Source organism: Acomys minous (genome assembly GCF_964271855.1).
Source record: "Acomys minous genome assembly, chromosome: 18".
Taxonomy (NCBI): Eukaryota; Metazoa; Chordata; class Mammalia; order Rodentia; family Muridae; genus Acomys; species Acomys minous.
The window spans coordinates 59514055-59527894 of record NC_140501.1 but is presented as its reverse complement, the minus strand read 5'-3'; the positions used below and the strand labels follow the sequence as shown (position 1 = coordinate 59527894).

Here is a 13840-nt window from a genome sequence, read left to right as displayed (position 1 = left end):
AGGAGAATGTTCCAACCCCTAACAAAGCCCAAGTAGCATCTGAAGAACTCCCAGCTTTGCAAAACATGACTGAAAGCTCAGCATGAGCGTTATACACCAAGGTCTTCCATGTCGCCTTGGATGCTTCTGGAAATGTTATAGCTAATACCTAGTAAGGCCTAGAGCTTTGTATCTAAATATAAACAATTCATTTATGCACTAAAAAAATGTTCCTTTTTTGGATTTAGAATCTTTCTCAAAAGCCATATTTTATATAGAATAAAATGTTCATGCTTTAGTGCAGCATTTTTGAACTAAAAACACTAAAAGCTCCAGATGACCAAAATAGAGGAATAGACAGTGTGACTACTCACCCAGACGATCAAGATAGGGAAACACACGATGGAGCATCTTGTAGTTATCAAAGATGCCCATCAAAAAGTTTCTGTTTTACAAGTGTTGCTTTAATTTTCTTTAACTTTGGTTTTGTTGACTAGTTTTAAATTAGCATACAAAGTAATGAGTTTCATGCTGGTATTTTTATACACAGTGTTCCTGTTGACTACAAAGACTTTCTTAAGGGAAAATGTTCATTGGTGAAGGAGAGTGAGGAAGGGGCAACATCAACCTTTTAAAAGCCTATGAACTGAAGAGAAGACAACAAACTTGAACACCGTTTTTTCACTCAATACAACAGCGTAAAGGTAAGTAGTCTTTACTACACAGAGACACAATTAGCTCTTTAATAAGAGTACATACTGATAAGAAAAATAAGACCTTAAGGGAAACAAAAAAATATGAACAGGCAACGTGTAAAAGAAACAGAAATAGATAACAAACATGAAAAAGTATTTTAGTTTTCTCATAAGGTTGAGTAAAACTGCTATGTAAGCACCAAATACTTGTTAAGTCAATAGAAAACTTTCTGTTGGTATCCTGTGTAATTTCATCTTAACAAGATTAAATTTTTTTTGTTTTACTAGCTTATGTGCAATAAAAATTTTATTGTGTGTGTTTGTACATGTGAGTTCTAGTGCTCACAGAGGTCGCTCGATTCCCTGGAGCTGGAGTTACAGGCAGTTTAGACTCCTGATGTGGGTATGGGGACCTGGCCTTGGGTTCCCTGCAAGAATAGGAAGTGCTCATAGCACTGAACAGCAATAGAAAACCTACCTAAGACACGTAAGGAAAGCAGGCCAGTTCACTCTGAACTCAGTCACTCACATAGTCCTTAAGGCAACTCTCCTCCTGTGATTTGTAGTAGCTACTTTATAAGCAGCTCAGATTCACGGAGAACACTAAGATGAGGTGTGCTGAGCCAAGGGCTAATGAAACAGATGGCTTTTCTTGGTTCCTGTGTGTTTTGTTCATAACACAAAACCAAGGGGCCATCAGCCTTCCCAAGCTCTCCACAAAAGCTCTGGCCACCACTAGCCTGCAAGATTACCTTTTGAAATCAAATGCTGGCCCTTGCTTCATGCCTCCATTACTACTTGTGCTGCTGCCCTGCCTAGCAACATGAGGCACCCTGTTCCAGACCCAACCCACTGTGGTGGGTTTAGTGAGACATGTCTCCTTTAGGCTCACAGAGTTGATCCCTTGGTCTGGCTGGTGGGACCGTTTGGGAGGCTACGGGATACTTGGGAGGCACAGTCTTGCACACTCCCTGGGTGGGCTTAGGCAGTCTGTGGACTTACTGCACTTCCAGTTCTCGCTCAGCTTCCTGCCACCATGCCTGTCTACTGCCCTGCCTCCCTCACCATTAATGGACTCTAATCCTCTGGACCACAAGCAAAATAAACTTGTCCATAAATTGCTTTTGGTCATGGTGCTTTATCACAGAAACAGAATAGTAACTAATACAGCCAAGAAGATCCAGCTTGTGCTGCAGCCTTCACAACACAGCACCCTGCAGGATCACTGACTCTGAGCTCATTCATCACCCATGGCCTGTGTCACTCATCTAATACCAGGTAACCCACGAGGGAAAGGGTTAGGAGTCCTATTTGCTATCTTCTAGAGTTACCAGATACCCATGTATAAGACATTCTTTAAAATGATACAATCATCTTCATATTTCCTACCTATAAGATAGAATCAGAAGCAGTTAGGTGTCTACACATTAAAATTCTGGGTATCCTTCCAAGGTTTAAAGTAACCTTTGAGAGTGTGCTGGTTAGTTTTTGTCAACTCAACACAAACTTAGATGTATTTGGGAAAGGAGAATCTCAAGAAATTGAGGAAGTGCCTCTATCTGACTGTTCTGTAGGTATGGGGCATTTTCTTGATTAATGATTTGTGCGTGAGGGCCTAGTAGACTGTGGTGGTACCAGCCCTGGGCCAAAATTATATAGGAAAGTTAGCAAAGCAAGCCATGGAGAACAAGCCAGTAAGTAGCTCTGGAGCTGAGTTCCTGCCTTGAATTCCCTTCATGATTAACTTTGATCTGGTCTTGTAAGCCAAATAAACCCTTTCCTCCCCAAGTTGGTTTTGGCCATGGTGTTTATCACAGTAACAGAAAAGAAACTAAGATAGGGAGACAGCTGCCCAGCTAGAGCCTAGGGCTCCCACAATGGGAACAACCAGGGCCTCCCCCATGCTGGGCACGCACTCTTCTTCTGAGCTATAATCCCCAGCCAACCTCCTCCAAGCAGGACTTTAAGAAGCAGATGTGCTGGCTCTGGATGCAGAGGACTCAGATGAGGCCCCAGGAGAATGATGCTTCATTCTACAAACCAACCATGCAGACAAGGCTGTCCGCTACCCAGCTGCACCTGTGTCTGACAATTGTAGGGGTGACATACAGTCTCAGGCCACTGAAATTTTGGGATTCCTTCGTGAAATGGCATTACCCTGTAATTTACCAAGGGCCATTTAGCAGACTAGTGGGCAGAGCTGAGCCCAGAATCCACGTTTTCAGACACTTCTTACAATGACTTAAATAGTCTTCAAGCCCGCATTTCCATGCCCACAGTCTGTGTACCTAGGGGTGTTCTCCCTCGTCTGACTCAGAGGAAGGAGCTGAATTCCCAGCACCACATGTCTGTACTCACCATTTACTATCATTTTCAAACAAGCAGAACACGGTTTTCTTGAAAAATAAAGATCACAATTTTTCAGCCTGGACCCATGTTTAATAAGAGCAATTTGCCCAGTATGCAAGTCTTCACTAGAACAGTGAAGTCCAATGATATTCATGTTCTTCACCACCACAAGACCAGTTTTTTTCACCTAATTAAGACACACAAAAATAAATTAATTATAACATCTTACATCATGAGTTTGATCCAAAATCTGCAATGTGTAAGCAAGCCTTCCCTTCTTTATCCCAAAGTATTCTAGAAGTGTATACTTTGAATACAAAGTGTATTTTCTCCTTTGAGCAAGTTTGTGTGCAAAACTGTTCATTTTAGAAAGCAACCAATGGAAAGTACCTTATCAAAGGCGCTGGTGCTATTAAAATGGAACCGCCATGGCCAGTGGAGTGGCTGCAACTCAGCTGAATGACACTAGCTTTACACAGTCAGAAGACAGAAATAAACCAGAAACAAACAGTTGTCTGTTCCACTATTCCCAAGACAGAGGAAGCACCTTATCAACCTCTTACTAGAACAATGTTCAGGCCAAGTTTCTCACTTTGTTGAGTTCTTTTAAAACAAAATAAAAATAGCTGGGTTTGGTGGCACATGCTTTTAATCTCAGCACATAAAGGCAAGCAGAACTCTGAGTTTGAGGCCAGCCTGCTACAGAGATAAGTTCCCTGGGACAGCCAGGGCTACACAGAGAAATCCTTTCTCGAAAAACCAAAATCTCCCCTCGGCCTAAACACTGTTCATTTTGCTTCTAGCTAAGGACATAATATCTAGTTTGAGATAGAGTTTTTCATAACTAGTTTGACATGGAGTTTTTCATCCCAAACCCTCGACCAGGTTGTACTCCGTCTGAGACTTTACTCACTAAGGCCCCAGGACACTGATTTTCTGGGAACTGCTCTTCTGGACCCTGGCTGTGTTTCACTTCCCACATTTTGGCAAGTTTCTATGTAATTTTAGTCACAGAGTTTTACAGTAACTGTGCTAGGCCAGAACCACCTTTTGCAAATGCTCCAGTTAGTATGTTTACTTTATGATTTGCTTACATTTCCCTGTGTGCTTCTCTTATGCTGGAAACAAGAATTCTGAGGCAGATTATTTCTAAATCACATCAGGAAGAGAAGAGATCAGGAGACTTATCAAGAGAGATACAAAAATAGTAATTCTTTCAAAACACACGTGCATATTATGCACTACATGTGCTAAAGACCATCTCTGGAAACTCAAGGTAACAGTGACAAGGAAGCACCAGGCGGAACCACAGAGGATGAACTCTGTCTTTTGGTATGACTGCCTGTGTTTCATAGATACTAGCAGAAGACATGAAACTCTTGGGTCAGGGCACAGGACTCTGAAGAATGAGAAGCATGCCTGTGGTGGTCCACGCCCTCCAGTCCCTCAGGGAGAGATGCAGTGTGACCACAGGGTAGTTTGGAACCACAGTGGGCTATGATATTAGGAGGGGAACATCATGGCTGAGATCTTGGTGTTCGAAGGCAAACAGTGAACCGATCTGTTGTTTGTCCCGAAGGAGCTATTACCTCAACCCTCACCTCTTGAGAAATGACCCAGATAAGAGCAACTAGGCTTTGCATTCTTGCTGTGATAGCCAAGATACACACATGTGACAGGGGTACTGCTCAACACATCTGTGTCAACCAGGATTAGAAGTTACACTTTAAAATTAAAACAGTAGGAGAGCATTACAGAGTTCTCCCACTTGAATTTTTCACACAGGAAAGACATACAGGCTTGGCAGAACACGAGAGGTCTTTATGGGAAAATCTGAGAAACGCCCCTGAACACGGAGGTCTTGTACAGGACTTTATCCCATTCCTTTTGTTTTGTTATTATGAACTTATAAGTCTTTTTTTAAAATCACAACAATTTACCTGTTTTTTGTCAGCAGATACTCTGGCCAACTCTTCATTGTCTCCTAAGGGACCACGGTTTTCCTCTTCATTTTTCTAATTAAAGTCAGATTAAGAGGGGAAAGGATTAATATGATGAATTCCAAATTTCAGTATCTAAGGGCTGGATTCCGCTGGATCATTTCCCTCCTTATGAAGCTCTGCGCTGACATCTCACTTTGCTTGGGTACAGACTCAGACTACACCTCAGCTAGCAAGGAGGCCATTATAGGACTGAAACTATATTTTGAGGTCACAGAATTGGGACAGTTCTAAGCAATGGAAAAGTCCAACAGTTGTGAAGGGTTACGCGGAGTCCAGAAGATAAAGAATTTTGTATCAAAGGCATAACATATGGATTGTGGTAGGCTAAATGACGGCTCCCCAGGGACTTCTTTGGCCCTGTCTCTCCAGCTATGCTGTTACATAGTTAAAAGGGGGTTAATTTTACAGGTGGGCATAAAGACATGCACCATCTGTCTTGAAATGAAACAAAATGTCTTGATGATCCAGTGGGCCCAATGTCACCACAGGAGCCTATAAGCAAAGGAGAGCAGTGAGATATAATGTGAGGAAGAATCCACAGGCCATCAAAGGGCTGTGAGGTCAGAAAGAGCCTACGATCCAAACTATGCAGACAATCTTCAAAGCCAGACAAGGGCAAAGAAGACATTTGTTCCTAGAGCTCAGGAGGAAATCAGCTCTGCTCACGTTTTGGTTTTAGTTGGTGTGACTCACTCTGGACTTCTGGCCTCCAGAACTGTATGGTAATAAAATGTTTGTTTTAGTCGTCAACTTTGTGGGAATTTTTATGGCAGTAGTAAAGAAATTAATATAGGGATGTCTTCTCTAAACTTGAAACAAAATAAAAGTTTAAAACAGAACCTAGTGTCTGGAAAGATGCTTCAGCTGTTAAGAACACTGGCTGCTTTTCCATAAGACCCGGGTTTGATTCCAGCATCTACATGGCAGCTCACAGCTATCTGTGACTCCTGTTCCAGGGGATCTGCTGCCCTCTCCTGGCCTCCGTGGGCTTCAGGTAAGCATATGACACACAAATATACATGTGGACAAAACGCCCACACACATGAGATTAAATAAATAGATGTAGCAGCGCTTGGCCCTTTAATTATCAGTACAGTAAGTGCTTACAGACCCGTAGTTAGATGCCACTAACTGTTCTGAAAGCAGTCCTCACAAACCGTAGGACGTGTGAACACAGGCCGATGAATGACTGAGATGGTGTTACACAATTCTGTGGGCCACAAAGTAGGGGAAACGGTTAACAAACTGGGGCAATTTTAAAGTAAGAGTGGCAATGCTGGTGAGGGCTGAGTTTACCTGTACAAAACAAATGCTGTCTCCTAGAAAGGGAACAACTTCCAAAGAATTGCCTACAAAACTGCATCCTGGGGATGAGGTGTCTGTTCGAGCAGAGCAGGAGATGCCGGACAGAATGCAGCTGGTGGACAGTGAGGGTAACCGCAGTAATGCTAACTGTACAGACGAGTTTTTAAGAGGTATCAAATGTCTCCTAAGTATCAATGCTTGGGGGTGTTTAATAAAAAGTTTGGAATAGAAGTACTATGAAGGTAGATGGCATTTCAAAATAATTTTCTTTCCTACTGATTCGTCCCTTCTTTGTAGTTTAATGAAAGCTTTTGAAAAGGTTTGAAAGTTTTTCATTTAATCATTACAATTCTATAGTTATTACTTCCATGGTATGAATGAGGAAAATTGTGACAGGGACAACCATGGTCACACAGCTAATACGGAGTAGGTCAGATCACTGTTTTCTCTTTAATGCTACACTGCTTCTGTGTAGCTCAGGAAGGCCAAATGCCACAAAATAAGGTAACAAGGTCCACTATGGGCAGAACTGGATGAGAGAGTACTATGGACACATAGAGAAAACCAAGGGACACCTGCTTCTAAGCAGTCAGAAGATTTAGATAGGACTACACTACAAGGAGAGCATGAACCAGTAGGAAAGAGAATTCTTCAGAAATGTCAGCCATCTTCATGGCACCTGACTTCCATTTCAAACCTTTTATTAATTGCCCCAGCCTTACTACAAGTCTCATAGACAACTAATTTCTTTTTCAACCATTGGTTAGACACTTAAAAAAAAAAAACTCTGTTTTTATTGCTGAACAATAGAAGTATTTGATAGCACATAAGAACTCAGACACCAGTCATATTTGCAAATATATTAAATATTAACTCTGGCAAAACTGACAATGAAAATATTCATCATTACAATAGAATGCTATACAATATATTAAAATCATAATCAAAACACAGTCTAGCTGGGCAGTGCTGGAGCACGCCTTTAATCCCAGCACTCGGGAGGCAGAGGCAGGCAGATCCCTGTGAGTTCCAGGCCAGCCTGGTCTACAAAGCGAGTCCAAGACAGCCAAGGCGACACAGAGAAACCCTGTCTTGAAATTTGAGAAACCAAAAACATAAAAACAAATACAAAAACAAAAAAACCCCAACCCCCTCCCACAGTCTAAAACAGGCAGGGCATTATGAGTTGAATTCACTCATTGCTTATAAGAACTGTGAATGTGCTTGGGGTTTGGAGCACTTGTCAGCATGTTCAAGGCTCTTGGTTCAATTGCCGGGACCTCAAAACAAAACAGTGTATGTACTACTCACTTTTCATTATACTAAAACAGAAGCTGACACAGAAACATAAATTTATTCCAAGTAACAGGAATTAGCAAGAGCTTGAACCGGAGTGTGAACCCAGGCCGCTCTTACAACAGCAGGCCACACTGCTGCTCCCACGCACACAGTAACACCACAGCCTTCAAATGTCTTACATCTACTGGAAAAAGATCCAAAATTAAATATCTCAACTAAGTAAGAGTAAAAAGAAAAAGGATAAAACAATAGAATGACAACAGTCTGTAGGTGGTAGGGAGGATTTTTCTTCATTTTATAAACAATGAACACACACTAATTCGGTAACTCATAAAAGTACTTTAAATGGCTACATGTCAAGCTGAATCTTGGAGCTTCTGTGACTTTGTGTGGTTAGTTTTTGTCAACCTGACACAACTATAGACACCTGGGAAAAGGGAATGTCATTAAGGAGTTGCGGCTATCAAATTGGCCAATGTGCATGCCTTTAGGGTATTTTCTTGATTAATGATTGATATGAGAGGGCCTAGTTTACAGTAGGCATTGCCACAACTAGGCATGTAGTCCTGGTTTATGTAATAAAAGAGGCTAGAAAAATTCAAAAATTATTTAAGTATTAACTAATACAAAGAGAACCCTCCGGAAAGCATATGCAGTATGATTTTTCAATGCCGCTGGTTTACTGTATCATCTTCAGCTTCAATAATAATGTTTATATAAAAAGATGAAAACAGAGCACCGTGCTCTCCCTTCCATTCTGTTTCTCCCCAACCCTATCACTGGCTTGCTTCTTTGCAGCAGCCATGATACACAAACTAATGAAACTATACACATATATACACATATGCATGCCAGACAGTAGATGGCAAGCAGGCGATAATGATAACCTACGCATGTTGTAAATTTCCTTTTCGGGTATTTAAAACACATTTTCCATATAGACAATGTTAAAAATGATAATCAAGTTCTCAAGCTAGCACACACTGCTAGAATACCTTTGAGGGCTCCTCAGCCTGGTACACTGGGTGCCAATGCTTACAGCGAAGGAATAAAAGGGAAGCCCACGTGACTCTGTGGTATCGGGAAGTCCAGCTGGTGGAGCAGGGAAGTGTCAGTACAGATAAGCAGTAATCTTTCCTAGGTCAAGCCTCTCTCTCCAAGTTGGCTGGCCTCTTAATGTCCCTTGTAATTATTTCTATGTCTAGTTAGGTTTTTTTATTTAAAAGCCTTGAACTGACACAGACATAGGGGAAGGGAGTAAGGGGAAAAGGGGAGGGAGGGAGGAATGGGAAGATACAAGGGATGAGGTAACAATTGAGATGTAATATGAATAAATTAGGAAAAAAAAAGCCTTGAACTGATACAGGTACGAGTCAGATTTCTAAACAAGATTTCAAATAAAATATTTAAAATAAAACCAAGGTATTTCTCTCTTTTTAAAAATAACCTATTTATTTTTATTTTATGTGCTCTTGTGTTTTTCCCGAATGTATGTCTGTATGAAGGTGTCAGATCTTGACGTTACAGACAGTTGTGAGCTGCCAGGTGGCTGCTGGGAATTGAACCCGGGTCCTTGGGAAGAACAGTCAGTGCTCTTAACCTCTGAGCCATCTCTCTAGCCCCAAGGTATTTCTCTTAAACAAACAAAATTTCCATGGTATCTGTCAGATGAAGGAAGAGATGCCAGAACCCTCGGGTGAGAAGGAGCACGGAAACGCGAGAGACAAAAAGTTGGGTCAACTCCTGCTTCTAGTGCAGCTTCACAACCCGGAAGCATCTGAGTCAGAGTGCCTTGTCTCAGTGTTCTCTACCAAAATGAGGGCGTTTCATAACAGAAAGTTACACGTTACACTCCACTAGTGAAAAAAAAAAAACACACTTGTGCATCAAAAAGGACTCAGTTTATAAGTGTACAAACAAAATTATGATGAGCTCAAATGTGGATGATAAAGCTAACATTCAGAATTTAATTACTAACAACTCCGACTTTTACAATGCACATTTTAAGCTGTTACATGTCTCCAAAAGAAAACCATTAACGCCTGTTAGTCATGGCAAGCAGCAGGAGTAACTTTCCAGACTGCAACATAAGCTATTACACTGTGAGTAATGAGCCGTGAAGCTATTTCTCAAGCCTGGCCCGCTGGATTCGTCTATGAGGACCACAGTGAAAGAAAAACTTTAGGCTACAGCTTTCCCAAGGGTAAACACTATATAACAGAAACAAGTTATACCTGGGATTTTTGCCCTTGGGCTTCTACTGCTGGGAAGAGCTCCATCCAGAGACTCAGCAGGGTGAAAAGGTTGACTTTAGAAAGCCTTGGCATTTGACCTACAAAAGAGAAGGCAAGCACTTTAGAATTTCACTAGTGATGGCAAGGAAGCCAAGCTCAAAGCTGTTAGTGAGATGCAAACGGACTGGTGAGTAGCAGGATCCATCCGCTTCATTAATACGAGGGGCCACGACTTCACTTCCAGTGACCTTGGGTGGCTCTCTCTAAAGTTGGCTCAGTTCACCCCACAGGTAAAATAATACAACCGACACAGAAGCTCCGGAAACAATCCAAAAAGTTTTAAAAAAAATTGGGGCAAGTCTTCGGCTCTGATGTAGTCGTGGAACAAGGTCCCCACCTCTACCCCGCGCTGGAACAAGGCATTGCTCAAGGGACAATGGTTAGACCAAGCTTGATCTTCCACGGTAAGACGAAACTTGGGGGACGCATCACATCACGCGCGGTGAATTGGGCAAGCAAAGCAAAAGCGCAATTTCCGGCCCTTCAGTTCGGGGAGACCGAGTCTAAGTCCCGCAACCAGGAGTGCAGGATACGACGTCGATCTGTAAACCCTGGGCAGCACGGCCCGGCCCGGCCCGGGGAAACGCGACTCGCAAGGAGACCGGGGAGCAGCCAGCCTGGCAGGAGTCGCTGGGAGACACTGGGCAGCGACGGCCCCAGGCCGGAGGGAGACACCGTGCAGGTAGGGTGCTGAGAGGGAGGGAGACGCAGAGCAGGTGGGTACCGAGAAGGAGGGGGACACAGAGCAGGTAGCGTGCAAGCTAGCGGGGCACACAGGGCGCCAAGCGAGAGGCGGGGCCGGAGAGATGGCGAGCCGGAGCACGCCCCCCCCCCCCCCCCCCCGCCACTCACCCGTCATGCTGCCCGTCTGCGTGCCGACTGACCGCCCGGCCCCGGAGCCCTCCAGATTCGGCATCTGATCCTCTTCTTTCATCCCCAGCCCAGAGGCCTCGGCCCAGGACAGTTTGCCCAATAAGGCATGATAGGATCCCCACAGCTCCCTTCCAGCCGCCTCCGCCGCCTGTCAACAACCGCTAGCTTCGCGCAGAACGATGACGCCTCGGCATACACCCCCTCGCTTCCGGCGCCTGCCGTGACGTCAGATCCCGGTGCTCTGTGGCGGAGGTAGTCGCCAGTCTCTTTTAGCTGTGTATCTGGCTTTGTTTCCAGTTTTTTTAAAATTTTTGTTTGTTTGTTTTTGTTTTGTTTTTCAGAAATCGGGACTCCTGAAGTTGTCTTGGTCTGGGACCGCAGGTATCACAGCCCGCCGCGGGGACCAGGGTGGAGGACTTGGGCGGAGAAGGGTGCACGTGAATTCTGAGTGGACGAGGGAGGAGGCGGGATCATTTGAATCAGGGCTTCCGACCCTGGAAAAGCCGAGTTGTCCGTGATTGCCTAGACTGGCCAGCAAGCCGTGGAGATATATCCTCTTGTCTCAAAAATTTCACTGTTGTGATTACAGTCTTGTGTGGCTTCACCTAGGCCGTTTTTTATTTTGTTTTGTTTTCTTTTGGTTTGTTTGTTTGATGTGGGTTTGAGGGATCTTAAAGGAACCTCTCACGCTTATTCCTGAAGGACTTACACTATGAACCATCTCCCCAGCTCCCAGGGGTATTTTTTCTTTTTTAAGTGTCGTAGGCATGACTTAAAATGATGCCTTGAGTGGTCAGAGAGATGGCCAGCGGTTAAGCACTTTACTCTTCTAGAGGGCCTGAGTTCAGTTCCCAGGAGCCAAGTCGGAGGTTCCTGACAACCTATAACTAACTCCAGCTTCAAGGGATCTGATGCCTCTTCTGGGCCTCAGGGGGCACTGCATGTTCCATACGTTCACACACAACACATGCATGCACATTGGAAAAAGAAATTGTTTCCTCCCCAGTGACTCAGAGCCCCGTTTTCTACTACCAACTCATTGGTACCACAACATGAAATAAAAATAGCAAAACACAGAAAATTCTTCCTGGTTATGAAAGCAAAAGCTGAATGTTAGGGGAGTGCATCAGGTGGAAAGGAGCTACATGGGGATCTTCAGTGTTGATGGTGAAGCCATAGTTAGGTGATATTTTACTACAATATGGTGTTAGGATCCGGTTTTCTGTCTACCTACCTGAGATGTCACTGCTTACCTGCCATGGGGGCATGGCCTGCCCAGAGCCATATAGAAGACAGACCCTTTCTGTGGCTCTCTCTACCTCTCTCTACTTTTCTACCTATACCTCCCCTCTCTCTACCTCCCTCTCTACCTCCCCTCCCTCTACCCCCTCTCTCTACCTCCCCTCTACCTCCCCTCTCTCTACCTCCCCCTCTCTCTACCTCCCCTCCCTCTACCTCCCTCTCTACCTCCCCTCTCTCTACCTCCCCTCTCTCTACCTCCCTCTCTCTACCTCCCCTCCCTCTACCTCCCCTCTCTACCTCCCTCTCTCTACCTCCCTCTCTCTACCTCCCCTCTCTCTACCTCCCCTCTCTCTACCTCCCCTCTCTACCTCCCCTCTCTCTACCTCCCCTCTCTCTACCTCCCTCCCTCTCCTACCTCCCCTCTCTCTACCTCCCTCCCTCTACCTCCCCTCTCTACCTCCCTCTCTCTACCTCCCCTCTCTCTACCTCCCCTCTCTCTACCTCCCTCCCTCTACCTCCCCTCCTCTACCTCCCCTCCCTCTACCTCCCCTCCTCTACCTCCCCTCCCTCTACCTCCCCCTTCCTCTACCTCTCCTCCCTCTACCTCCCTCTCTCTACCTCCCCTCTCTCTACCTCCCCTCCCCCTACCTCCCCTCCCTCTACCTCCCCTCCTCTACCTCCCCTCCCCCTACCTCCCCTCCCTCTACCTCCCCCCTCTACCTCCCCTCCCTCTACCTCCCCTCTCTACCTCCCCTCCCTCTACCTCCCCTCCCTCTTCCTTCCCTCCCTCTACCTCCCCTCCCCCTACCTCCCCTCCCTCTAGCTCCCTCCCTCTACCTCCCCTCTCTACCTCCCCTCCCTCTACCTCCCCTCCCTCTACCTCCCCTCTCTACCTTCCCTCCCTCTACCTCCCCTCCCTCTACCTCCCTCCCCTACCTCCCCTCCCTCTACTTCCCCTCTCTACCTCCCCTCCCTCTACCTCCCCTCTCTACCTCCCCTCCCTCTACCTCCCCTCCCTCTACCTCCCCTCCCTCTACCTCCCCTCCCTCTACCTCCCCTCTCTCTACCTCCCTCCCTCTACCTCCCCTCCCTCTACCTCCCCTCCCTCTACCTCCCCTCCCTCTACCTCCCCTCCCTCTACCTCCCCTCTCTCTACCTCCCCTCTACCTCCCCTCCCTCTCTCTACCTCCCCTCCCTCTACCTCCCCTCCTCTCTACCTCCCCTCCCTCTACCTCCCCTCCTCTACCTCCCCTCCCTCTACCTCCCCTCCTCTACCTCCCCTCTCTCTACCTCCCTCTCTCTACCTCCCTCTCTCTACCTCCCCTCTCTCTACCTCCCCTCTCTACCTCCCCTCTCTCTACCTCCCCTCCCTCTACCTCCCCTTCTCTACCTCCCCTCCCTCTACCTCCCTCTCTCACCTCCCCTCTCTCTACCTCCCCTCTCTCTACCTCCCCTCTCTCTACCTCCCCTCTCTACCTCCCTCTCCCTCTACCTCCCCTCCCTCTACCTCCCCTCCCTCTACCTCCCCTCCCTCTTCCTTCCCTCCCTCTACCTCCCCCTCTCTCTACCTCTCCTCCCTCTACCTCCCCTCTCTCTACCTCCCCTCTCTCTACCTCCCCTCTCTACCTCCCTCCCTCTACCTCCCTCCCTCTACCTCCCCTCCCTCTTCCTTCCCTCCCTCTTCCTTCCCTCCCCTACCTCCCCTCCACCTACCTCCCCTCCCTCTAGCTCCCCTCCCTCTACCTCCCCTCTCTACCTCCCCTCCCCTCCTCTACCTCCCCTCCCTCTACATCCCCTCCCT

General features: G+C 46.0%; 2 protein-coding genes across 4 annotated transcripts in view; one reads left to right on the top strand and one right to left on the bottom strand.

The window, feature by feature from the left end:
- The window catches only part of CDADC1 (cytidine and dCMP deaminase domain containing 1), a 31480-nt gene extending 20571 nt beyond the window's left edge, over nt 1-10909 (bottom strand). For both annotated transcript variants that reach the window (XM_084767617.1, XM_084767618.1), the window contains exons 1-4: nt 10777-10909; nt 9865-9962; nt 4964-5038; nt 3033-3210 (exon numbers count right to left, since the gene is read on the bottom strand). In XM_084767617.1, coding sequence (XP_084623743.1) covers nt 3033-3210; nt 4964-5038; nt 9865-9962; nt 10777-10858 — 433 coding nt within the window. In that variant the 5' untranslated portion in view covers nt 10859-10909. The remainder of the gene's footprint in view (nt 1-3032; nt 3211-4963; nt 5039-9864; nt 9963-10776) is intronic.
- A 42-nt stretch (nt 10910-10951) lies between these two features.
- Nucleotides 10952-13840, top strand: part of LOC311589307 (PHD finger protein 11-like) — a 20951-nt gene continuing 18062 nt past the window's right edge. Inside the window, exons 1-2 of one of the 2 annotated variants that reach the window (XM_084767620.1) lie at nt 10952-11049; nt 11139-11178. The gene's annotated coding sequence lies outside the window, so the exon portion shown is untranslated. Of the gene's footprint in view, nt 11179-13840 lie in introns of both variants that reach the window. The other variant, XM_084767621.1, reaches the window with a different exon arrangement.